At 27.3% G+C, this 27,974-nt stretch overlaps 1 protein-coding gene across 3 annotated transcripts; it reads left to right on the top strand.

Moving 5' to 3' along the window:
- The first annotated feature begins 2,559 nt into the window (after positions 1-2,559).
- Positions 2,560-26,067, top strand: LOC105844387 (trace amine-associated receptor 2). Of its 3 annotated transcripts, XR_010643546.1 has the most exons (3): positions 2,560-2,640; positions 15,750-15,853; positions 16,232-16,416. XR_010643546.1 is itself a non-coding variant. In XM_065817387.1 (2 exons), the coding sequence occupies exon 2, from the start codon at positions 24,975-24,977 to the stop codon at positions 25,959-25,961; it is 987 nt and encodes a 328-aa protein (XP_065673459.1). In that variant the 5' UTR covers positions 2,561-2,640; positions 24,924-24,974; the 3' UTR covers positions 25,962-26,067. The 3 variants fall into 3 exon arrangements, 2 of the variants coding, with proteins under 2 accessions (XP_065673459.1, XP_065673460.1); XM_065817387.1 differs by lacking the exons at positions 15,750-15,853; positions 16,232-16,416 and adding an exon at positions 24,924-26,067 and having other exon boundaries at positions 2,561-2,640; XM_065817388.1 differs by lacking the exons at positions 2,560-2,640; positions 15,750-15,853; positions 16,232-16,416 and adding exons at positions 22,821-23,024; positions 24,924-26,067.
- Positions 26,068-27,974: the final 1,907 nt, after the last annotated feature.

The raw sequence follows: 27,974 nt of genomic DNA, 5'->3' as shown, positions 1-27,974 counted from the left end.
GTGACAGCCCATGAGGATTATCTTACTAGGATTATCTTACTACTTACAGCCCATGAGGATTATCTTACTACTTACAAAATGATATTCCTAGGCAAAAACATAACAATACCATTGGATCTTCCTAGTCAATAATATTTTATACAGAACTTATCATTTTTCATGTAACTTAATAAATTTAATAATAAATAAGTTATAATAACTTATTTATTATTAAATTAATTACATCGACAAATTTGACAGTCTAAAATATTATATAATAGGGTAGAAAAAAAAAGTATACCTTGTATTAGGGTTTGATCTTTTGCGTGTTGCAATATGAGAATTATCTGCCATAACGTTACACGATTTTGAATTAAGCTTTGTAATATATTTATTAAACCTAAATTGATAAAACTTAGATATAAAATAATATAATATGTTTAGATAAAATATTATAAATGTGACATTTTATTTTTTTCAAAAATGCATTGCGATGTTATAAGATATCTTATACCCTGATACTTTTTTTATTATTATAAAACTACAATACAAAATAATTATATTATTATAAAAGTATAATAAAAAGTAATTACCATAATGAATATATAAACTACATATTTCATATAATCATTACATTTAAAAAATTTGGAAAATTGTTTGCAGAAAATATCCTGAAAAAATTCAGAATATTTTCCCCCTAATTTTTCCCTTAATTTTGCATTCAGCCAAGTTGTTTCTCAATTTTTTAAAAACTTTTCTTAATTTTTGTTTGAATGATGACTAAAACAACATAAAAACAAATAGATGACAATAATATATACTTTAACTTGCATGTATGGAAAACTTTTTGGATATTTGGAAAAAGATAAATTTCAGAAAAATATCTGGTATTCCAGGAACATCCCCAAAAAAATAATCCCTGAAACTAAATTATAAAAATATAGTAAACAAAATAAAGAATATCTTTCCAAGTTTCTAATCATAGGTTTTTATTGAGAATAAAAAAAGTTCAAAAATACACAATATTTTGGCAACGTAACTTTCATGTTTCAATCAAGTAAAATTGTAACCTGGACGAGGTCACCTAAAATATAGATGATTGAAACGTGAAGAAGGAAACTGAATAAGAGCATGCATCAAACTTTATCTAATGAATAAGTCGATATTTTCTCCAATAATAGCTAGCAACACCAAATTTAGCTAAAAAGAAACAAACAAAAACTTAAATAATAATATGATTATTAAATAATTATCTAAAATCACATATTTTTAACACAAGTTTTACATGGTGAGACACCAACTGTTTTGGCAACAAGATTTTTTGGTGTTGCTATTTCTTTGATCTAAATCATGAAACAATTTTTAAAAAGGCAATGCTATATTTGAGAGAAACTTGCTTTACATATTGGAAGGTTGTCAACATTGAAAGATAAGTGTAATGCAGTTTCAAATACAATAGCATCATAATCATCTTTTTGTGGGGAAAACATTGAACAAATCCGCGTTAATAACCTGTTTTATATTGTACATAATAACAATAGTAATAAAAGTCATACAATATATACAATAATAATTTCATAAATACAATTCAAATATATCTATTAATCATATAATATTTAAATAATATAAAAAAATGAAATAAAAAGGTATTAACCTTTTTTAACAAGTAAAGCACAAGATCAAGATGTCATATATTACAAAAAGATAAAGTATATAATAATAATATATACATATATCAGTAATAAATAACATAACACATTTGTTTATTGATATTATCTTGGGTAAATTTTTTAACCTTGTTGATAAAAACCAAATAATAGAAGAAAATCTATTTTTGGTTTTTATCTAATCGACTCTTGAGCAATAATGTATCCAGAAGTTCTAGGGACATTATTATTGCTCAAGAATCAAGAATAAGTTCTGCTAGAACGTATAATTTGTCCATGTAGCTTACTTAATTTGATATTAAATTCGTTATAACATAACTTATTTTGTACTAAATTAAGTAAGCACCATAATGGACAAATTCGCCAGTCTAAAATATTATATCATAAAGTAGAAAAAAAGCATACCTTGTATTTGAGTTTAATCTTATTTGTGTGGCAAATAGGAACGCTTGGTACTAATTTATTTAACTTAATTTGATGCAATTTGGATATTAGATATTACAACTTAAAATATATTGGACTATTTAGTTCTGTTTTAAATGCATTGCGTTATAAGATATTATATTGACCAATTTTTTTTTTTAATTATGATTAAACTACAATAAAAATTAATTTTAACGAAGCTGGTATTTAAAACTGGCCTTAACACTTTTTTAGGCTAATGGTTAAGTTGGAAAATTGAACTAAGTAATAAAAAACCATTTAAGTGTTTATTTTTATTTTCATTTTTTTTGTGAGGGAATTTCCGACTTATTTGAAAAATTTTTCTTTTTTATCAGAAAAATTAAAAAAAACTATTTTATAATCAATTGATAGTTTCATGTAGTTTTAAATAAAAGATATATGTGTTTTATCATAAAATATATTAAGTCGTGTACAATAAACTAATTGTTCATGAACTTAAAGAAAACATCCACAAAGTAATAGTTAATTCGACGCACGGAAATGAAAAAGTTGACCACAGTGCAGCTGGTTGTTTGACGCACAGAAACGAGTAAGATTTTTTTTAGAGTTTTGATTTAGTTCATTGTTTTTATTTATTGATATATTTTTTGATCTTTTTAATTATTCGTTAAAAATGACTTCGCATTTTGAAAATTTAAAATCTTTTGAGGGTAACTTTTTAAATAACCTGTCTGAAGAAAATATAAATATTTTTCAAGAAAACCAAATGAACTTAATTGACACACCATATATTGACCCCTTTGATTTTAAAATAATAAACGATCATTGTTCTTTTTTAGTTTTGCATATAAACATTAAAAGCATACTTCAAAATTTTGAGAAACTAAATGAATTTTTAAATATTATAAATTACACGTTCGACGTCTTAGCTCTTTCAGAGACTTGGCATGATTTTAAAAATTCTCTTGAATTAAATTCTACTTTTAATTTGCCATCTTATAAGCTTATTAGTCAAACAAGAGGAAGTAGAAAAAAAGGTGGAGGGTTAGGGCTTTATGTCGCAAAAAAGCATGAATTTGAGGTAAAAAACATACTATGCTTCTCAAACGATAATTATGAAAGCCTTTTCATTGAAATTATAAATAAAAAATATCGAAATATTTTAATTGGATGCGTTTATCGTCCACCAAGTGGTAAAATTAAATCATTTGAAACTTTTATCAAAAATACAATTGAAAAAATAAATAAAGAAAATAAAACTTTATACTTTATTGGAGACATGAACCTTGATGCTCTAACTTATTCAAAGTCTCCGAAAACAAAATCCTTTTTTGATATGCTTCTTAAATTTAATGTCTTGTCAGCAATTAATAAGCCAACACGAGTGTCAAAAACCTCGGCAACGGCAATAAACAAGATTTTAATTAATAATTATCTGGAAATGGAATTTGAAACCGGGATATTTATGACTGGTATTAGCATCACTTTCCGATATTTATGAAAGTAAGAAATTTAAAAACCATGTCTGATTGTGAACCAAAAGTTATAAATTTGAAAAAACGCAATCTTAAAACAAGTAATACTAATGAATCATCAATTAGACTAAAACAAGAAAAGTTGTCCAACGTGTATAGATGTCATGACACTAACGAAGCTTTAAATAGTTTTTAGATATATTCCCAGATTGCTTTAATGAAACCTGCCCACAAGAGAACATACAAATTAAGACAAAAGCAGTTGTCCGTGGATGTATAAATCCGTGGATGTATAAATCACTGATAAAGTGCTCAAAAAAGAAGAAAAAAACTCTATAAAAAATTTAAAAAAAATAAAAATACTGAAAATGAGATAAATTACAAAAATTATAAATATTTTTACCAAAATCTTATCAAAAAGGCTAAAAATTAATACTACAGTAATCAAATCATTAAATGCAAATCTGATAATAAGAAAACGTGGTCAATCATTAATGAGATAACGGGAAGGAAAAAAAATAATTCAACTTCTTTACCAAACAGAATTAATATTACCAACACTGACATATTTGTAAAAAACAAATCTCAGAAGAATTTAACAAATATTTCATAAATATTGGTCCTAGTATTGCTAATAAAATAAGTCCAACATCTGATTTATTTAAAAACTACCTAAAACCCGCAAATAACGCTATCATGTATGATAATGTATTCAACTATAAAGAATTCAAAGTAGCCTTTTCCTTTTTAAAAAAAAAGAAAGCACCAGGGTTTGATGAAATAACTAGCGATTTAGTTATCTTCAATAAAATCAGTCTAAGCAGACCTCTGATCCGTATACTTAAGCTCTCAATAACATCGGGGATTTTCCCTGATGTACTTAAATTAGGAAAAGCAGTTCTTATTTTTAAATGTAATGAACATTCAGACATAACCAATTATAGACCTATATCAATACTTTTTGTATTTTCAAAACTTTTTGAACGTGTAATTTATAATAGAATCTATAATCACTTCACTAAAAACAAATTATTTTACCCAAACCAGTTAGGATGCAATCATTGAATTAGTTAATCAAATAACTGATGATTTTAAACAAAACAAATTTACTCTCGGAGTATTTATTGACTTATCAAAAGCTTTTGACAATGTTGACCATTACATCCTATTAGATAAAATAACGCACTATGGTATAATTAATAAAACTTACAATTGGATTTAAAGTTATCTTGCCAATAGAAAACAATACGTGTGTAATATACAATCTGGAGTTTTAAATGCTTTATGTGGAGTCCTCCAATGATCTATCCTTGATCCACACCTATTTTTAATTGATATTAAATTGATTTAAGTTTTTAATAAAAAAGGAAATTTTTAAAATTTGAGAATCATTTGTGCTTAAAGGGATCACCAAGTAATTTTACTTTATTTAGTATTTATTTTATTTCATCTTCTTTTTGATTTACTGATTAGCGCAGCAGTTTTATGCCCATTAGGGTTTTTAATTTAATAACTATATTTTATTGAAAATGTATAAAGGGGCTTTATGAAAAGATTGCCATGACGTATTGTCATTTTCATCTTCTTTGAGCCCCGGTCTGTTTAACTCTTTATTTTATAAAGATCATTGTAAAAAATAAAAGTTTTTATTTTTTATTGTATATATAAAAACGGTGCTTGTTGACAAGAATTTACTGTCTTCTTTGTTCAACGGACATATTTTTTCTTTCTTGTATATATATTTGGATAATTTATTGTTAAAAAGCAAAATTACATAAGGCACAATAATTTTTCAGAAGCAATGGTTTTTTAGAAATTTATGGCATATTAACAATGTTAATATTAACATTTAACAAAACATAAAACGTAAAAATGTTATGTGTGCACTACTAAGACAATTTGCAATCCAGTTGCATCTTGCTGTTTTAACAGTTTTTTTAGTTGCATGTTGCTGTTTTGACTACTAATAATACTTATTGTGCCAGTTATGTACAATGGCATATCATTTTTCATTAAATAGTAGACATGTGCACGTAAATAATAAGTATCCACAGAAGAATCATTTCAATTTATAGTATGCGAAGTTAAAAAATATTGTCTTGAATGTTTTTAGTGCAACAGATATCAAAATTTTCTGTCCTTTTTTAAGAAGACTTAGCTTTATTAGTTGAAGTTTGTTTTACTTAAATTGACACCTTTTTCCACTTTTTTTTGTCTATGACACTCAATCCATCATTTTATCTAGAACAGCTATGCTGTTTTATGAAGTGTAATGTATTTCTTATAAAACTTATGACTGTGATATAAGTTTATATTGGTATTGGAAAAAAATTTGAAGGAGGTTTTTGTTGGTAAATGATCCTAGAGCATTTTAAAAAATACTTTTTTTTGATTTTAATGTCGACAAGATAAAATGATGGATTGAGTGTCATAGACAAAAAAAAGTGGAAAAAGATGTCGATTTAAGTAAAACTAACTTCAACTAATAAAGCCATATTATGACATTTTATAAATCTGTTGTGGCCATACTTCTATAACCTGAGAAATGTTGACTAATTGATAAAAAACTGGTTTAATGGTCGTCTAGTTGCAAAAAAATCCCCCCCCCCTCCTCCCTTAATAACGTGATTTTTCACAAATTACATGAGGACACATAAAGCTTATTTCCAACCCATTTATGAACAGCCACAAAAATAAATAAAACTAATTGTAAATTATATTTAGCATTTATAAACTACATATCATTGAAGTGGATCAATAAAAGTAATTATTTACAGCAAGTTAGTTTTAACGCTTTACAGGTCATTCTTTCCAATAAATTTCACATTTGCATATTACCATTTTTTTGAACTTTGAAGGAGGTCTTCCATCAATTTAACGCTTCGTTCAGCAATGATGTTTGTTCTTGGAATATGAACTACACTATCTTCTTTGCTCCAGTGTTTCATATAGCACTTTAAAGCAGATGTACACTTAATTTTAGTCAATGCATCAAGCATATAGTCATATGATTTATCATCAAATAATTGTTTGGTGAACCAAAGTTTTTTCCATAGATTTGCATTACAAGTTGCTGTACTTTCACACCTCCATGTTGGTATAAGAAAATAGGCAAGAAGAACATATGATGCTCGAACTGTGCAAAGGAGAAAGCTCGTGCCAAATTTTTGGTACGCTTAATTTTTGGTAATTTTTTATGATTCTTGAAGTAACTAAAAGCTTCACATAACTCATAAAGGAATTTGAAGTCATCTTGTCATCCTAAGTTTATGTAATGATTAGGCTCAGCTTCAAATGTGTAATTTTTTTGAAGTTTTTTATAATTTTCGGTTAAGTCCTTCACAAATTTATAACCAAAACCAGGACTTGTTGATTTACAATTTACAAAATGATCCAAAACGTGTTTTTAAAGAAGATCCAGTATATGATGATGACATCCTAAATATTGTGGTTTAGTAAAGCCTCTGGCTTCCATTTCATTTTGTATTTTTACAACTATACCATTTAATCTTACTGTGTTTATTGCTGTTGTGGCACATATAATCATTGAAATACATTTCCATGCATCAAAATCATTAGGCAATTTTTTAAAAACTTTAAAAATATCATTGGATTTTCCACTTTCACATTTAACAATTCCTAAGTTAATTTTCCTTTTCTCATTTTGAAGTATCACAACTTGGTATTCAGTCTTGTTTATTTTCTTTCCATCAAAATGTAGGCAGAATTGTTCTTCTTGTACCATTTTAGCAACAATTTTCTTCATGCTTTGCCCTTGCCTTATAGTTGATCTCCATATTCCTGTCTGGCTTGGAGTTTCTATTTCAATACCTTTTTCAAATAACTTTCTACAGATTATAGCCGATTTATTCGTAATTAAAGATTCCGTTATCACAAGATTAGATGCTAACTTTGTTCTATTACATACTCTCTTTCTTGATTTTTTTAATTCCACTGGTTTATAATTGTCTTGTGAATCTAAATCTGAACCACTTTCTTCTGATGCAGTTGAACTGCTAACTGGAGAATTATTTGCTTGTAGAAGTTGTATATTTTGCATAACAAACTCTGAATTTTAAAGGTAATGTAATGACACTTGTGTGTTAGTACTGTGACCTACTTCTCCTGAACTTAATAGTTGTATGTTATAAAATTTTTTGTCTTCCAGACTAAGCCATATGCCCTTAATATTGGTGATGTCAAAAAGATCTCCAAAAACAGAGCATTCTTCTTTTTTGCCAGGCTTTTTAAGATACTTGTCATGTTTTTCTATAACCTTTTCAATTTTTCTTTTAACTGATTTTTTAGAAATACTTGGAAAGTTGAGTTTGTTCCATAATTTACTTATTTCGACAGCAATTAACTTTACTCTTTCTTTTCTGCTTTTTTCAATTGATGCCAAGTAGTTGTAACATCCAATAATATATAATATGTTAGTAATGTTCTATGTTTTAATATTATTTTAATAAAAATACTTTTCTTTAAAAATTTACTGTATAAATATAAAATTAATTAAAAAAGACATTGAAATGGGTAAAGACAAAAGAAATGAGTAAAACATAAAACACATTAGTATTAACTATTTTCTGTATTTGTGTAATGTGTCAGTTCAGACCAACATATTACACAAGCACATAAAATAGTTTTACTTAGGTGTGTTTTATGCTTTATAGCAAATTTAAAAATCAAATACTTCCATAATAGTCATAAAAACAACAATATTTTTATAGCATAACTTAATTGTGGGTGGGTGGGGGACATTTTTTAACTATATTCAATATTACTATGAAATTTTAGGATTAACTATCAATTTCTCAGGTTTTAAAACTATGGCCAAATAAAACTGTGACAAAAGTTAAAAAAATCATTACCCTATATATATATATATATATATATATATATATATATATATATATATATATATATATATATATATATATATATATAGATAGATAGATAGATAGATAGATAGATAGATAGATAGATAGATAGATAGATAGATAGATAGATAGATATATAGATATATATATATAGATATATATATATATATATATATATATAGATATATATATACATATATATATATATATAATATATATATATATATATATATATATATATATATATATATATATATATATATATATATATATATATATATATATATATATATATATATTCTGCCTACATTTTGATGGAAAGAAAATAAACAAGACTGAATACCAAGTTGTGATGAGAAATGAGAAAAGGAAAATTAACTTAAGAATTGTTAAATGTGAAAGTTTCTTCAACAATTTGTTTCGCCATCAGTTGGCTCTTCAGGAAGCTTAAGCCAATCAGGTTTGCTTCCTGATGAGACTACTGATGCGAAACAAATTGTTAAAGAAAGTTAGATAAGTGTTTTTACTAATTTATATATATATATATATATATATATATACATATATATATATATATACATATATATATAAATATATATATATATATATATATATATATATATATATATATATATATATATATATATATATATATATATATGTATATATATATATATATGTATATATATATATATATATATATATATATATATATATATATATATATATATATATATATATATATATATATAAATATATCGATTATGCGATTTAAAAAATCGCATTTAATGGCACGCGGTTTATTTAATATAAATTGAATCAATTGAATCCGAAAAGCGATTTGCTCAATAGAAATCGCTTCGTAATTTATCGCATAAGCAATTTTTACAAAAATTACTGATACTTTTGCGGTTTTTTGCAATTTGTCGGATTTACGGCATATAATTTTGTTTAACAATGTTGATGTTTTGGCATGGTGAAAAAATAATGCTATAGAACTATCATTACATGCTAGCCAAGCCTTCTTATCAATCACAACTGGAATAACCTCAACTCTCAAATTTCAAAGCCAAAAAAACGTAAGCCACTCAACCTTCACAAAACCTTTCATTTTCTCGGCTTGGTTCCGAGCCTCTACCATCAATATCAAAACCTGCTTTTAAGAGAAGGTCCAGAAGGATACGATGTCAATGAGGCAAAGCTTTTTACATACAAAAATAAGAAAAACTTTAGTTGTAACACATTCTGTGAGTTAATAGATAAAATCAGTTTTGAAATTAAGCATCCATATCTACAGAGATTTACATCCTTCATGACTTCCGCAACTGGTTGAAAATTTATATGATAGACATCATTCTCTTCATAAAATTTATTAAAATAAATAAACTTTTGTTGTTTTTTTGTATTAACAGACTAAATAAACCCCTATTCTAACTTTTTTTGAGTTAGTAACTCGGATTTTTTGCGATTTTTCTATTAATCACAAGAATAACGATAAGTATGAAATTTAACGGCTAAATTGGATTTCTAGAACTTATGGAAATATTAGACGATAATAGCAATTTTTGCAACAAATAGCAATTTCTTGATAAAGTTGCAGTATATTGTAATAATAACGATAAAAACGCAATTTAATTGTAATCGCTTCACCTTTTGCTGTAAGTAAATTGAAAAAAGATGCACAATAATGCTGTACTTTGACCTCGATACGTTTTCTTTAGCCTGCCAAGCATTCGGTTGCCAGCTGATGCAGCCGTGAAGAATTGTTTTTTAACCTTCAGATCGTTAGTCATAACAACGCCTAGGTTCTGCGCCCCGTGTGCATGACTTTGCACTTCTATGGTTTGTTAAATATATATTTAATTGTTAAACATATATATTTGCAGTTCTATGGTTCTGAGGCCGGCTGGTAGTCAGGTTTCCGAACTCTGTGGTAGCTCTCAGAGAGGCTGATTCCATTAACAGCTAAAAAATATCAAAGTATTAACAGTGCCATGTTGTGCATGAATGGTGTCCCTGTTTGTACTTTTGGTGTGCATTGCGGAGGCCACATTTGGAGCCCTTTGTTACGGCTTAGGGTTTATCAGTAGTAATGAGGCAATTGCTTGGGCTATTAAACAGTGTTCTGAGTACTATCTATGCTTTGAGTCAAGTTCTTCAATCTAAATTTATCCATATTTTTCAGCAAAACAAATTCCATATTTTTCAGCAAAACAATTCTCCAGAAAACAGACGTTAGTTTATTACTGCTAGAAACCATTGTAAAAAGGTTTTGTCTAACGCCAAATCCCGCTATTCTCAGGTCATAAAATCTCGTATCTCATCTCAAAAATTAGGCCCTCGTGACTTCTAGAGAATCTTTAATAGTATCAACAACAAGGGCAAATCTGTAATTCCACGTCTTTTGTATGGTTCAGACTTTGTCACCTCACCTAAAGACAAAGCTGAATTGTTTGCAAAAAACTTTTCATCGATATCATCTCTTGATTCCACTAGTTGCTGATATTGTCAACAAACAGGTTGATCGATTGCTTGACATTCGTATCCCTCCAGCTTCTGTATCTAAAGAGATTTCCTGCCTAGACTGTTCTACAGCTTGTGGCCCGAAAACATACCTGTTATTGTCTTGCAGAAATGTTCTCCGGAGCTGTCGTCTATACTCTCAAAACTATTCAACAAGTGCTTATCAGAGTCTTGTTTTCCAGCCTGCTAAAAAGCGGCATCCGTGATCTTTATTTTTAAAAATTCTGGAGAGCGATCTGATTCGTCTAACTACCGTCCCATAAGTCTTCTTCCTATCTAAAGCAAGGTTTTTGAATCTTTAATTAACAAACACTAAATTTCTCATCTAATAACTTACTTTCTGACCATCAATATGGATTTTGATCTTTTCGTTCTACAGCTGATTTGCTATCAGTAATAACTGATAGGTTTTATCGTGCATTAGATAGAGGTGGAGAGGTTAAGGTCATCGCTCTTGACATTTCAAAAGCTTTTGATAAAGTTTGGCATGCTGGTCTTCTCCAAATGCTTTCTTCTTATGGTGTATCCGGCAACATCTTTAAGATTATTGAATCCTTCTTTTCCAATCGTAGTATAAAAGTTGTCCTCGATGGACAGCACTCTTCCTCTTATTCTGTAACTTCAGGGATTCCTCAAGGTTCTATCTTTGGCCCTATACTCTTTTTAATTTACATTAACGATCTTCCAGATATTCTCACATCTAAGGTGCCATTGTTTGCTGATGATACTACCATTTATTCTTGTCGTGATAAGAAACCAACACCCTCTGATTGCTTGGAGGGGGCATTTGAGCTTGAAAAGAATCTCACTTCTGCTACAGCATGGGGCTCACAGTGGCTGGTGAACTTTAATTCAGATAAAACTCAATTTTTTTCAGCCAATCGTTATCGCAATAATTTAGATCTTCCTATATTTATGAACGGTGATGTACTCGATGAGTCATCCACTCTTCATCTTCTACGATTAACTCTTACTTCCAATCTTTCTTGGAAACCATATATCAAATCAGTTGCAAAATTAGCATCTGCTAAGGTTGCATCTCTTTATCGAGCTCGTCACTTTCTTACTTTGGATTCTATTCACAAAATTTTGGAATATTCACAATATTGGAATAAAAACGCATTGTAAACATAGTTGGACCTGCTATTGCAGCCAACCTCCAACCATTATCACATCGTCGTTATGTTGCTTCTCTTTCTCTTTTCTACAAATACTATAATGGGCACTGCTCTAAAGAGCTAGCGTCTCTTGTTCCATCTACTAAAATTCATTCTCGTGTTACTCGTCATTCAATTAAGTGTCATCCTTTTTCTGTGACTGTTCCTAAGTGCTCAAAAAACGCTTATTCGTGTAGTTTTTTTCCTCGAACATCAGTACTTTGGAATTCGCTTCCTTCATTATGTTTTCCTGATTCATATAATATGCAATCCTTTAAGTCGTCCGTCAATCGTTATCTTGCTCTGCAATCTTCATTTTTTCTTTTTTAGTAACTTCCAACTTTAATTAGTGGCTGCTTGCAGCCTTGTTGGAAGCGAAGATGTTAAAAAAAAAAAAAAAAACATTAACATTAAAAGACAGGAGCTATGTGTGCGACCACTTTTCTGCTTCGTTGATGTTGGCTTGGAGTTTTATGATGTCATGGTTAAATTTGATAACTCCGATTATTTTACAGTCATCTGAATACATTTTAAATTGTTAATGTAGGTAATTTATATGAGTGGTTCAAGAACCGATCCTTCAGGTACACCGCTAGAGACTGTTTTCTAATCAGATTTATTGTTACCATTGGTTAAATGGCGTAGGTGGTCAATTAGCCAGCTTTTGATCTATTTGTGTAAGTTGTCAGACACTCCGTAAAAATTCAGCTTGTACAGCAGACGTCGGGGTGGAACTTTGTTGGTAGCTTTTACATAGCTTGTGAATACTATATCGGGTAAGTAACCTGTGCGTAAAGCTATAGTCAGGATGTCGCAAGGTTTAATAAGGTTTGTGGCGCAACCTTTTTTTTTGAAACCCGTGTTGAGCAGAGCTAATGAGTTTATTTTTATTCAGATGGTCATAAATGTGTCAGTGTACAAGGCTTTCCTTAACCTTGCAAGACACAGAAGTGCATGAGATAGGTCGATAGTTTGAGGTGTTCGACTTGATGCGGTTGTGCGTTTCTTGTTTGCTTTTATTTTTTGGGTTATGTCTGCTATTGCTTACCAGTTCCTCTTTGTAAGCAAGAACTGTAGTTTAATTAGCTTTTTTACTGCTTCGCTTGCATATTTATGTTGTTGGCGTAGAATTGGCTTGTTTGTTCGGCTAGCTGCAATAAATTTGCCGGAGTTTTTCAGAGTTTGCATTTCAATTTGAGAGCGTTTGTCACATCTTTGGTTTTGTTTGATATAACAGGAAAATACTTTTTGAGATCTTACTTTTAAAATATTTAATATGGAACTTTCATGACAATTTTCATCTAAAAGCATTCCCAGAATGTTTATATTCAATTCCCTTTTAATTATTATGTTATTGATTAAAAGATTGAGCAATTTAAGAGGAACATTATTGGCGTTACTAGGTTTATGGAATAGGATAAATTTATTTTATCTACATTTAATGAAAGTTGGTTACTTAAAAACCACTCGTTGATCTTACTTAAATTTCCGTTAAAAATTTTTTGGATAAATCAATAAAAACCCCAATTGTATTGCAACCACTATTAAATCCATTTTATATATGTTTACCCAATTCAATTATTGCATGGTTAGTGGAATGTTTTTTTTAAAACCATATTGATTACAGTATAAAGTTTTAATTTTAGTAAAATATTTATTAAGTCTGTTTTACATAATGCGTTCAGTTAGTTTAAAAAATCATGGCAAGACTTAAATAGGTCTGTAGTTTGAAATATTAGTCTCATTACCAGATTTGTAAATAGGTATTACTTTTGCAATTTTTAATTTATCTGGAATATGAGACATTAAAAATATGGAGTAAAGTTTGGTCAATACTCGCTTGATAATGGTGCGGTTGAGTTGATCAATTTTTGTGTAAGAACAGTTAAGTCGTGGTAGATGAAAAATGTGGTGTATTCGACTTAATTCGCTGCAACTTGGAAAAACAAGCAGGACAGTTTCAGTAGGTGGTTGCGGTCAATTTCGTAAGGAAATGTGGTGACTATTGGTCCTTTTTTGGTTGAGTTACCGGCAGATTCATGAGAAGAAGAAAGCAAAGCACTTTCTTTGTTAGCACCGATAAGTTCAAGTACCTTGTTAATTTCAGTTTAATTGTGTTGCTTTTGGTTATTCTGGTCGGATAAGGTTGATTTGCTTATTCCATGGATGACTATATTCTTTGATCGTTTTCGATTTCTTTCGATTCTTTGGCAATAATGCTAATCATGTCAATTTGTTGTTGGTCTTTTTTGGGAACTTTAGAGTTCTTTCTGACAACTTAGTTCCACATGGTGGTTGTTAGTGTTGTACCTGCTTGTGTGTGCCGTGTTGTGCAGTAATGGCTTTCATGTTTGCATTTGCTATGTCCTGGGTGTTCATGATGGAGTTCATGTTTGCTAGTTCAGTCTTCTGGTTATATGCTTATATGACGTTTAACGACTGTGACTCTTGCGGTGAATGCGTCTATTTATTTTGAGAGCTTGTTACGGAGAGTAGCTAGCTGGGAGTTAACTGTTGTACTGAATATAGCAGTGAGCTTACGGTTTGTTTTATTTTTCTTAATACGCAAGAAACTTCTGAAGAAATAGTTTGTTTTATATTTTTAGGATAATTATTTTATAAAATTTTAATGATGATATATTTATGATATTTTTGAATATTTGCAGTTTAATTATTTTGATGCCGTAATTCATTTTTTTTAAATATATTTATGTATAATAATAAGATGTGAGTATACTTATGTATACTTATTAACACAAAGAAAACTATTAGTTTTTTTGTGTTTTTTCCATGTATCATATCTGGTACAAGCTAATATTTAGAGTTTATGTTCTTATAATCATAAAAATTTTAAATATACCGAAATAATCAATTAAAAGTAGTATTTTAATTTAAAATACTACTTTTAATTGATGGCATATAAATTTTTGCCGATAGGTCACACGCGAGCAGGGAATGCCTAAGGAAAAATAAAATCCATTACAATAAAAGGAAAATTATTTTTTGAACAAAACATATTTAGACAGTTGTCAAGACAAAAATATATAAATTTATACCAATACAAACAAAAAAAAGAAATTTTTGGAGCGGTTAAATTTTATGTATATACAATAAGGTTTTGGTTATGAGAAAATTTTTGAATTTCAATATACTACTTTTTGATGCGCGTAAAAATGTGGTACATTTGTCTAAAAGTGTTAAAAATATCAGCCTGATTAGATCCCTTTTGTGAGAAGTGATCATATGAAAGTTTTAAACTGATTTTTTTCTTATAATACAGGTGAGGATCTATAATTTCAAATAAAATGGGTAGTTACGATTTTTTTTTTTTTGTGTGGTAGAAAGTGCGAAAAACGTAAAAAAAAAAAAAATTTTCAGCTTAAATTATTAGAATGGTAAAATACTTTATTTAAGACTTTTAATTTTAAATTTGATCAATTATTCTATAATAATCATGTCATAAAACCAATTCTATATTAGACTATAAAAAAATTAAATAAAGTACTTATTTACCTAGAAGTTTTTCTCCAGAAACCAAAAGAAATTTATACAATTGAAGTTTATGAATCGAATTGATTATGGTTTATGGTAGAACTAATCTTTTTTCTTTTCTTTTTATTATAAAGTACATTAGTTTTATTTGTTTTTTATACATTTTTGTAGGATTTATGTAGGAAAAAAAATAAAAAACAGAGATGAAGAAAGAAATCTTAGATCAAGAAAAAAAGCATTTTTTCTTATTGGAGAAACTAAACCACCAAAATCAGGTAATTTTTATTTCACTCAAATAAATTGCTAAATAATCTTATTAGTATACAAATGTACTTTATGTTTCCAATGATAATGATATAGTTTTATCAAAATCATTTTTATATACCGCAAAGTATATTAAATGAGAAATATAAAAGGAGAAAAGAAATAAATTTTATAAAAACTTCTAAATATGTTTTAGTAGTAGTGCTGCCATTGTAGCATTTGTTAGTGAAAACTATCAGTATAAAGATGTGATGAATTTCCTTGAGGACTATGAAACCAAAAAATATATTGGAAGATTGTGCTTTGATACAATTTCAGTAATACTTATACTAAAAAGGGTTTACTTCTTAGAATTAAAAATAATCTAGATATCAATCTTTTGTTTCTAGCTTAAAGACATCATGAACCAGAGCTGAAGATTGTTCACTTGGAATGATGTGACACAAAAAAAAGATTTCTGGACCAGACAATTCTTTATTTAAAAAACTAAAAGATACATTATAAACTCTTGATTTTTATTATGATACAAGTGATGTTAAAAAAATATTTTAGGATTAGACAAAAGGAACTATTATTGCAATTTTTTGTTTTTTGAGTCGTCATCTCCATAATAAACTTTTTATAATATTTTTTAGTTAAGATGTGACGGGAGCAGGCACAAGACAAGTCTTTTCCTCAAGCCCCATTGTTTCATTTACATTTAAAACAAATAATAAGCTATCAAATAAAAAAAAAATTTCTCATTAAAATAATATTAAATACTTTTAAATAAAAGTGTTACTTTTTTTTTTTTTCCTGAATACAATACAACTTAAAATTTAAAAAAAAAAAATTTAAGGATAAGTAATGATGTTAAGGGTGATGTCGCTTTTTAACAAAAGCAAAAGTTGAAAAATAAAAGAGAATAAAATAAAAATTAAAAATAAAATAGTATTTGAGATAATCATAATCAAGTAACTGTTTTTTTAAGATACTTTTGAAATTTTGAATTGAAATTTTAGCTTTACCATTATTTAGGAGAAATGAGCTCCACGAATGTGGTCCTCGCTAAGTAATCGAGAATTCAGATTGTTTTAATAAAGTTTTTGGTACCTGATAATGAAGCAGCGAATGCTTTGTTGCATATTTATGATCTATACTAAAGAAAAGATCTTCAAAAATATTTAACAGCATATGATATTTTAATCTAAACATGAATAACAGAATGTTATAAACATTCAGCATTCCAAGCGTTCTAAGCATAGGATCGGCACTGTTGTATTTATTAGCATTTAATATAAGGCGGCTTCCTTGTTTTTTTTTTAGATACTCGTTTATCTTGACTTATAAGTGCTTGCCCAGGCAATGTTATAATAACTATTATTGTTATGAATAAATGAAAAGTAAATAGATTTTAAACTATTTTTATCCAACATGTATCTAGTTTTATACGTAATTCCAATACTTTTTGAAATTTTATTTTCTATCAGATTAATGTGCTTTTTCCAACTTATTCTCTCATCAATTCAAACGCATAAGAATTTAACATGTCCGTTGCAACTTCGTTTTTTCTATTGAAATTTCCGGGAGTTTTAAGGACAACGTGTCATATTTAGAAGGCTTTAGAGAGAGTTTGTTGGATTTAAACCATCCATCGAAGTTACCAAGTTCAAAATTCATAGTGGTAAAGATTGTCTTAATGTTAGAGTGGGTATAAAAACTTGAGTATCGTTAACTAAAAGATTGATGTTTAGTATACTAGATGATAAGTAAATATTGTTAATATAAATAATAAACAATAAAGATCCTAGATTCGATCCCTGTGGAACTCCACAGGTAATGTTTTATTTTTTTTATTTTTTTTTATTTTGTTGTTGCTATTTTGGTGCTTCAAGAAGACCTAACGGTCTTGTCACAGAGCTCCGCGGAAGCGCATTTAACTAGGAAGTTCATGCCTCCTTCCTTACCGTGTCCTTCCTTATATGTCCAGAGTTTGTTAACCACTGTGCCACGGCCACATATTTTTTCTAATTTAGTGTAGGTTTTGTCATAAGATTGTTTGCGATTTTTAAGATAGGAACAAAACCATTTAAAATTATTGTTTTTGACTCTATAACTTTTAAGTTTATGCAGAAGAATATAATGGTCCACAGTCGAGGCTTTTGAGAGGTCAGTAGACACTCCAAGAGTATATTAATTTTTTTCAAACCATTTAAAAATTTCTTTAACTAATTTAATTACTCCATGTTCTGCTGAGTGTCCTTCTCTAAATCCGTTCTGATTATTATTTAGAACTTGGTGAGTTGTAAGATAGTTGTAAAGCCTATTATGTATCATTCGCTTTAGAGTTTTAAAAAAACACGGGAGAATTGAAATAGGTCTATAATTAGGTAACTTTGAGATATCACCATCTTTAAATATTGGAACCATTTTAGTTAGTTTAAAGAGGTCATTTTTAAATGAAAAATAAAAAATAATAAGTAAGAGATATTCAATAATATCAGAAATTCCTTTCACAACTCTAGGGTTTATACCATCAAGACCTGCGCTTTTTTTTTGTTTATATTAAATATTTATATTAAAAGCAAACCGAAGTTCGTCAGGCGATACCTTAAGCTCATCCATTCTTTTAGATATGATTTTAAAAAAATAACTTTCCTGGAGTTATTTTGTTTGCTAGTTTATTACCCAAGTTTATGAAAAAATTATTAAAACTGTCTGCAATATTTTTTTTCTCATTAGTTATTGTTCTTTCATCCTCAGTATATAAATATTTTGCTAAAGTATTACTACGAGTTTTCCATGGACTTTGTAGACCTTTAAGCTTGGTTTTGATTTCCCTCATCGGAAACGCTTTGTCGTACGCATTAAAGAACTCGCAATAAAAAAATTCATAGGCTGTATTAGTACTTTTGCAATTATGTAGTTGATTCCAATTTACTTTGAGTAAATAATTTCTAAATCCCTTAATATTAAATTTAGTAATCTGCCTTTTTATTTCCGTTAGTACTTTGCTTTTTTTTTTTCGTGTTTATAAAAATCAGATATAAAAATACTAGAAAGTGGTCGCTTGAATCGCTTTTTATGATTCTAATTTGAATGTTGTAAAAAGTTTTAGTAAAAATATTATCAATAATTCGGTTTGAAGAGTTACGCGAGCAATTGAGTCTCCTTATTTCTGCAATGATAACATCAAAAGTGAAAAAGTTTTTAGAGGTAGTAGAAAATAATTTCCTGAGCTAGTCGTTGCTTATTTGTCTCCTGGAATTGTAAAAATAAGGAAAACCAGGAGCTCTCCATAATGCATGGTTCCTTTGAAAAGCCTTATATTATCTCATATTGCAACTCCTTTCAAATTAAATTTATTCAGGACGATAAACTGTTTTTAGATAAAATTAACATCATGGCAGAATTCATAAAATGTTTTTATGCGAAACGGTATTTGCAATCTGCAAATGCCGTATTTGGATTATAAATACCTATCTGTTTACTTTACCGATACATAAAGTGCATCTATACAAAAATATTTGTGCCAAACCAGATGCAGTCGAAGAAGTATTATAATTACTTACTAAAGTATTATTAAAAAACAAACCTGGAATCTCAATTCTACAATTGTTCCAATTTTCATATTTGATGTTTGATAGAATAGGGTTGAATAATCAAAAGGTTAGAGACTGAAGTAGCCATAAAACATCATTTATATATACGTAGCTATTAAACATTATTTATAATAATGTTTTATTGCTACATATATATAAATACTTATTTATTTTAAAAGCTAAGTTTCTTATCATAAATTTCATTTCTTTTTGTATAAAGTTGAAAATTTTTTAAACTCTTATAAAATTACATGTTGCCCAAAAAATATTATTAAAAATGTTTAGTAGCTACATGTATATATGTTTAAATCCTTAATGCACTTTGCAGTATATAAAAATGATATTTATGATGTCTATGAGCAGAACCCATAGTGCAGTGGTTAGCGCGCTTGCCTCAGATGCAAGAAATCCGTGGTTCAACGCCACCTCTGAGCAAGTTTTATAATATTGGTAAGGAAGGAAGCGTGAACTTTCTTTCAAATAATCTTCCGCGAAGTTCTGTTATAAGACCGTAAGGACGTTTCGGAAAATAAAAAGAATTAGAAAAGAAAACAATATTGATAAAACTATTGCATTATCATTTGATAAAGTAGATTAAATGTGTTTACAAATAAGAATATACAGCAATTTGTTTGAGTAAAATAAAAAGTTGCCAGATGATGCTGGTTTAGCTTCTCCAAAGAGAAAAAATTAATCTTGTTTCTTCACCTAAGTTCTCTTTCTTCATCTCTGTTTTTAATTTTTTTATTATTTATAATAAACCTTTATAAATGTATAAAAATAAAACAAATGTACTAAATGTACTAAAAAATAAAACAAATGTACTAAAAACAAAAAAAAAAAGAATGATTAATTCAAACGAACCATAATCTTTAAATTCGTAAATCGATTTACGAATTTGAAGTTTATGGTTCGTTTGAATCGTAAATCGATTTACGAAACCAATCGTAATCGAATTAGGAATGGTTCGTTTGAATTAATCTTGTTTTGTTTTTTTTATAAATAAAAAAATTAAATAATTTCAAATATTAAAAAAAAAAAAATTTTAATTAAATACTTTTTTTTTGGTGTAGTCTTATATAGAATTGGTATTATGACATAAGTATTATAAAATAATTAAATAAATTCAAAATAAAAAGTCTTCAATAAATTTTACTATTCTAATAATTTAAGCTAAAAAGTTCCCTTTTTACACGTTTTTAACACTTTTTACCACACAAAAAATAGCAAAAGCAGTTTTATTTTATCATTTTCTATCACAAACACTATCCATTTTATTTGAAAATATAGATCCATACCTGTATTATGAAAAAATATCAGTTCAAAGTTTTAATATTATCACTTCCCCCAAGGTATCCGAGTATATACATTTTTTTTGCTTTTTTCGACCGTTTTTAAAAATTAAATGGACACTGGAGGAGGGACAAAAGTGATCCAATCAGGCTAATATTTTTCCAAAGTCATTATTAACATCAATGTCCCACATTTCAAGGGGTAGTGCATTGAAATTCAAAAATTTCCTCAAAGCAAGTACCCCAATATACAATTGTATATATTTACAATTTAACCGCTTTACAAATTATAAAAATTGATATATATAATGTGACAATTTAACACCTATTTATAGATCTTGTGACAAATATATTTTATATATTTGTCAAAAAAAAAAAAAGTATATTTGCCACTTCAACTCTACAAAGCAGTTTGTAAAGACGAGAACACCATTAGAATGAAAAACAAATAAAAATTTTTGGAACACGAAAAAAGTTTAAAAAACATTTTTTTCATGATTTTGTATTTTTTTATACATTCATATTACTGAAACTACTTGTATACAATAATATTATTTTTATTTCATTCTATTACTTGTATACAATAATATTATTTTTATTTCATTCTATTACTTGTATACAATAATATTATTTTTATTTCATTCTATTACTTGTATACAATAATATTATTTTTATTTCATTCTATTACTTGTATACAATAATATTATTTTTATTTCATTTTATTACTTGTATACAATAATATTATTTTTATTTCATTCTATTACTTGTATACAATAATATTATTTTTATTTCATTCTATTACTTGTATACAATAATATTATTTTTATTTCATTCCATTACTTGTATACAATAATATTATTTTTATTTCATTCTATTACTTGTATACAATAATATTATTTTTATTTCATTCTATTACTTGTATACAATAATATTATTTTTATTTCATTCTATTACTTGTATACAATAATGTTATTTTTATTTCATTCTATTACTTGTATACAATAATATCATTTTTATTTCATTTTATTACTTGTATACAATAATATCATTTTTATTTCATTTTATTACTTGTATACAATAATATTATTTTTATTTCATTCTATTACTTGTATACAATAATATTATTTTTATTTCATTCTATTACTTGTATACAATAATATTATTTTTATTTCATTCTATTACTTGTATACAATAATATTATTTTTATTTCATTCTATTACTTGTATACAATAATATTATTTTTATTTCATTCTATTACTTGTATACAATAATATTATTTTTATTTCATTCTATTACTTGTATACAATAATATTATTTTTATTTCATTCTATTACTTGTATACAATAATATTATTTTTATTTCATTCTATTACTTTTATGTTTGCTACTGTTTAAGGTTCATAAATGTTTTTGATTTAATCCATCAATTTTGTTTCACTTGAGGCATCAAACTTTTTTCTAAATTATTTTAAGTGCCTGTAACACAAAGGATTTGTTCTGATATTTTGTTACTTTTTTTTTAGAATTGATTACTATCAAGTTTTAAAAATTTTATTCATGTACACGGTAATAAAATTTTATATATAACAACTTATGAACATGCTGTTCGTATACAGAATAAAAAGTTTTATACGGTTATAAGAGCATAAAAAAAAATCTGTGTGAGATATTGAAAAAAACATTGTTTAAATCAATTATTTTTCTCTTTCATATATTTCCATATAGCCTATGTAAAGATTGCCTAGGGTAATGCCAATAAATCTAAACTGGAACCCTTTTATCGTTAACAGAAGCTTGTTTTATAAGTTTTATAGTTTTGTTCATGCCAAGCTTTAATTATTTAAAATGAAAATTCTTGATATTTATCAGCTGAATGTTTTTAATATACTTTGTTCTCATTTCCTGCTTTTTTTTCATAATTTATATACCTTGAAAGATAAAAATAAAAACAATATTAAAATTGATAATTTACTTTGTAAATAACCAAAATCTCTGACTAATTTTGGAAAACCGTGTGTTTTATTTCGTGACGCTTTTCATATAAAAAACATAGAAAACATTTTAAATTTTTCCTTAAACGGAATTATCTTTCTCATTTAAGAAAAAAATAAAAGAAATTGTTTTATCTTTTAAAGACGTATCTTCCTAATGGTCTTGTCACAGAACACCACTGATGTTTACGCCTTATTCTTTACAGATATCGCAAATATGTCCATAACTAGCATTGAATCCAAGACTTTTCAAATCAAAAGCAAAAATTCTAACCACTGCGCCACAAGTTCTAATATTTGGTATACAACCACACTTTAGGTATTCATATCTCCAAAAAGTACTTTTATGATTAAATGTAGAAGTATCAAATTGAATTTTGTCATATTAATTTAATTTATAATTTTTTATAAGATTTAAGCATAATTAATATATGAATATTATTTATCATTTTTGTGACCCATCAATTTACCGAATAATATTGTACAAAATTGTTCCATGAGGGATGGGCAAGTGGGAACTTGTTTGTGTATTTATTTATCAATAAGAAAATAATTTACATTTGTAATTTATAAAAACAAATATTTACATGACTGGGGATAGAAGAAGACAAACTTAGTCTTATCACCAAGTTTAGCTACTGCGAAGAATCAAATTATGCATTTTATGGTTTGTATGATGGATCATCAATCTTTTTTTTTTTCATATTTAATCTAATAATGTTTATGCATTAATAATTTTAAACTTAATTGCAATTTTTTAAGTATTGTAATATCTTTCGTTTTTTTTATTTAAGGTGATGATCTTTATGGATTATTTTATGTTTCTCGACGATAAGCCTCTGTTCTTGAAAAAATTTAATGCTTGTATTTTTATTATTAAAATTATTATTATTATTACTATTGTTATTATTATTATTATTATTATTTTTATTATTATTATTGACTATTTTATTGTGCAACAATGCAGGAATGAATATTTAAAAAACGCACAAAAAAAAAAGACAAATATATTAGGAGTTATATAGCAAGATAAATAGATAAAAAAAAAAATCTTCGAAAAGCTACTTTTTTAAGTATGATAGGCAATAAAAATACTGAAAAACAACAGTATTGGCAAATGCATAATGAAAAAGTGATTGATCAATTTTATAAAAAAACAATATATATACAGATGACAAATTAAAGTTGTGCAAAACTAAAAATGCTTTAAAAAAAAACAACTCTCACTTCCCTCTCATACCCATACACAAACATGCAAAAAAATGTTTAAATATAAAAACTGCCCTTGAAATTCCACAATGGTGAGCTTAAAAATCAGTAAAATTAACATCAATATTAAAAAAATGTTTTTAGAAATATTTAAAAAAATATTTGAATTTTTAAATCAAGATATATGTTGTTATATCAATTACAGCACCAATATACTAATCATACCTAAAAATGAATTCGAATTAAGTTTTGAAACATTTCTTTTAATTACATTTAATTTTATAAATGTGGTGCGTTTCTGCCACTTGTTTTAGGATACTATAAAATTTTGGACAAAGACAAGATGTCTTTGTCCAAAATTTTATGGTATCCTAAATCGAATTATGGCAAGGATTAAGTCTTTCTAACAAAATTTCTAACACGCATATCCCAAAGCTATGATATTGGCCATAATACTCTAGATTGGACAAATGTTCTTTAAACAAAGAAATTTTTAGAAGAAACTTTCTATTTTATTATTTTGCTATGATTTAAAATGTTAGCAAACCTATTTCTATAATTAATTTATCAACATATACTCGCAAAGATTTTACGCGCGTCTCATCAACAGACTGCTAAAATAATTAACAAAGAATATTAATCACAAAAGGCGCGCAGAAAAATTGTGAATATTTATTTTACAAGTTGCAAATATAAGATGAAGTAAATATGTATACACACGTACATATATAGAACGAGACACCAACATTTATCGTTTATTGTATTGATTGTGTAGCGTGCATTAATGGACGCTTTTATTTTATCATCACCCCATCTGTCTGTTCATTGTTTTATTATCTCTATCTCTATTTTTAAATCTGTTTTTGTTTTATTTGTTAATAGCTTTTATAGATTGTTTTATTTGAAATTAAAACGAGTTTAAAAATTAATTTATAATTTTTATATGATAAAAAAAATTGCAATAGTTTATTACAAGCTGTAAATATAAAATAATGATTTTAAATTGTAGCAGAAACTGTGGAAAGCACTGTGGTAAAAACTACGGAAAAGACTGGAAACTATGGAAGGGATGAGTCGAAAACTAATTCGCATTGTTATTCTTATAATACTAGCTGTCTTAATTTCTGTGATCAATACCATATGCCTTCAAATTATTTTGGCTTCAAAGCGTCTTCTTCGAAGCCCAACAACCCTACTTATAACAAACTTTATTGCTATCCATTTAATTCAAGGAGTAGTGGTGTTACCATTGTACGCTTTAACTCAACATTTTAGAAAAGTGGTTTGGTTGCATGATAGTTATCAATTTATGTATAAGTTAACCTTTTATGGAAATTGCCTCGCTGTGTTACTGCTGAGCATCGATAGGTTACTAGCCATTAAGTTGCTGACGTCATACTTTGTAACAGTTACGAAAAGCAGAGTTAAAAAGTTGATTATTGTATGTTGGACGTATGTTTTTGTTTTGTGTCTAATTCCATTTTTTCCATCACAAAAGTCAAACACAGCTCTTGATAAAATGCTCTTGATAAAATATAATTACAATGCCCCACAAGTTTGGTCAATCTTCATGTTAATTTTGAATACTCTGATACCGTACGTAGTTGTAATTGGAATATATGTGGTGATTAATCAAAAAATTCATAAGTTAGTTAAATCATCTATAAAAAGGTCTAGTGTATCAGATAAAAGAACTTCAAGTCATGATCCATCCCATAATAAAGAATCCAGAAACGCATTGCAGACTACTTTACTTGTTCTGAAGTTACTTCTTTGCAGTGCAATTACGTGGTTTCCAAAAGCAGTTTACGTTGTTATTCGATGTTTCTACCCGTCTCATTTATCCCAAGACGTCTATGGCTCCGGATTCGAAAGAAATATTTTGTTTTCAGTAAACTTTGTGAGCATTTTAAACGCCTTAATTGCTCCGCTTATATATTTTTTTTACCATAAAGGTCACCGACTTCGATTTAAAAGCATTATGACTTTTTGTTCCGGGCACAATGGGGTAGATCCTAACTATTGGCATAGCTCGCAAATAAGATAAACACTTTGTAAACTTTTTAAACATTTAAGCATTTTTTTTTTTTTTTTTAATTCAGTTTTAAATTGAAATTTATTTTTTATTTTTTTTATAATGACAATTTGAATCTTTGAAATTTTTTGTTTTACTCTGCCATATGAATATATGTGTGTGTGCGTGTGTGTGTGTGTGTGTGTGTGGGGGGGGGGGGGGGTATAATGAGTACTAATAATAACTCAATCAGGGCCGTCCCAAGGAGATCTTAAAGGGAGGGGGGGTAATGTATTAGTTTTTTGCCGAGTTCGGCCTAGAAAAAAATTTTGACGACTAAGATTTGTAAAAAAAAAAAAAAGCTCCTTGCTGGCTAACATTTTCTGACTGGGGTTAGACACCCCACTACACCCCCCCCCTCCCTCAAGACGGCCCTGAATTCAATATGTTATCTAATGATTATTTAAGACTTATTTATTTTTATAAAAAGTTTAAAAACATCTACTCAAACCCCCCTTCCCCCCTACTTTCTCCCCTCCAGATTGAAATATATAAATCACTTTTTCACATATATGCCAAACATAAAACATTAAAAATATTGTAAATATCGTATTAATAAAATAATATTTTGAGAGCGAAAATTATTTTGCAAAACTATATTGTTTATATCAAGCCTCAAAAGGAAATAAAGCAAATTTTTTCTGTACATTCCTACGCTATTATTTATTAGCATAATTTATGTTACTAAAATAAATAAGTACTAAAATTAGAACTTTTTCGAATGTTAGTTTGAGCTTTTAAAAAAAACTCTTGTGTTTTTAGAAAATTTATTGCTTGCATCGTTAATATATGTCAAACTATTTGTTTGCCATTTGATTAGGATATATTTAAATTTTTTTACTATTTTTTCTTATCTTCATCTATATTATGCAATAACTAAACATCATTGAAATCTTTTTTATTTTCAAATTCATTTTTAAGTTCACGGAGACCCCTTTGCGTTAATTTTTAATATTTAAGTTAAAATGAAAATTAATATTATCTTTAATCGTAATTGCTACTTAAACGATTGGTAATATTTCTTTAATTTTTTTTGAAAAATGTTGTAAACTACCTTTTTTAAGGCCATTTATACTTATTTGCATCAATTATTAATGAAAACTTTTTGTTTGCGTGAGACTGCTGTTACATTTATTCATGAAACTTAGATGTTGGTAGATATTGACTTCATATATATTCATCATTTTCATGTTTCTCGATAAAGATTTAGAAGTTTAGCATGTTTACGGTTTAATATTACCAAAAATGATTTCAAACATATTTTTGCAAACTAAATATTTTTGGTTTTTTCAAGTTTTGTAGATTGACCAAGTAGTACTTGGTACTTAGTAATTAGTACTTTTGTACTTAGTACTCGGCAGGTACTGTTGCTTTAATTTATTGCAATTAGAGCTCTTTAACTTTAAAGAAGATATTGCTTCGGAAGTTTGTTTTTTTTATTGTAACGTTTCAGTGCTGCTTTTTCAATTCCATATTTTAAATCTACCGAATTATATGCTATAAAAGCTAGTAACATGGTTTGTCCAGTTTTGAATGACATCATTAATTGTAAGTTTCATTTAATTGCAAACCAAACTAAAAGTAATATTATCATAACAATTTCATTTTCACGGTATACAAATAACATTCAAATATGTAGCATACAATTTTGTTTGATAAAAATATAATATAAATATTTTCTTTAATATATGTTTAATAAAAGTAATACATATATATATTAGTTTTATTTAATATTTGCATTAAACAAAATTATATGTACTTGAATGGTATTTACATACAATGAAATTGTAATTATATATTACTTTTAGTTCAGTTTGCAACAAAGTCAAAGCTACAACTAATGATGTCTTTTTAAATTGGGCAATATAAATACACACATATATGTCAAACATGCACAATATATATTTTTACACAAAACTACACGCATATAAATGTGTGTATTTGTCTGTAGAAAGCATTATTAAGATGATACATCCTTGAATAATA

Source organism: Hydra vulgaris, chromosome 14 (genome assembly GCF_038396675.1).
Source record: "Hydra vulgaris chromosome 14, alternate assembly HydraT2T_AEP".
Classification (NCBI taxonomy): Eukaryota; Metazoa; Cnidaria; class Hydrozoa; order Anthoathecata; family Hydridae; genus Hydra; species Hydra vulgaris.
This window is presented reverse-complemented; position numbering and strand designations above follow the sequence as displayed.

Bases quoted from the DNA above. Each gene is read 5' to 3' on its own strand.
- LOC105844387 (XM_065817387.1), top strand. From the start codon at position 24,975: ATGGAAGGGATGAGTCGAAAACTAATTCGCATTGTTATTCTTATAATA.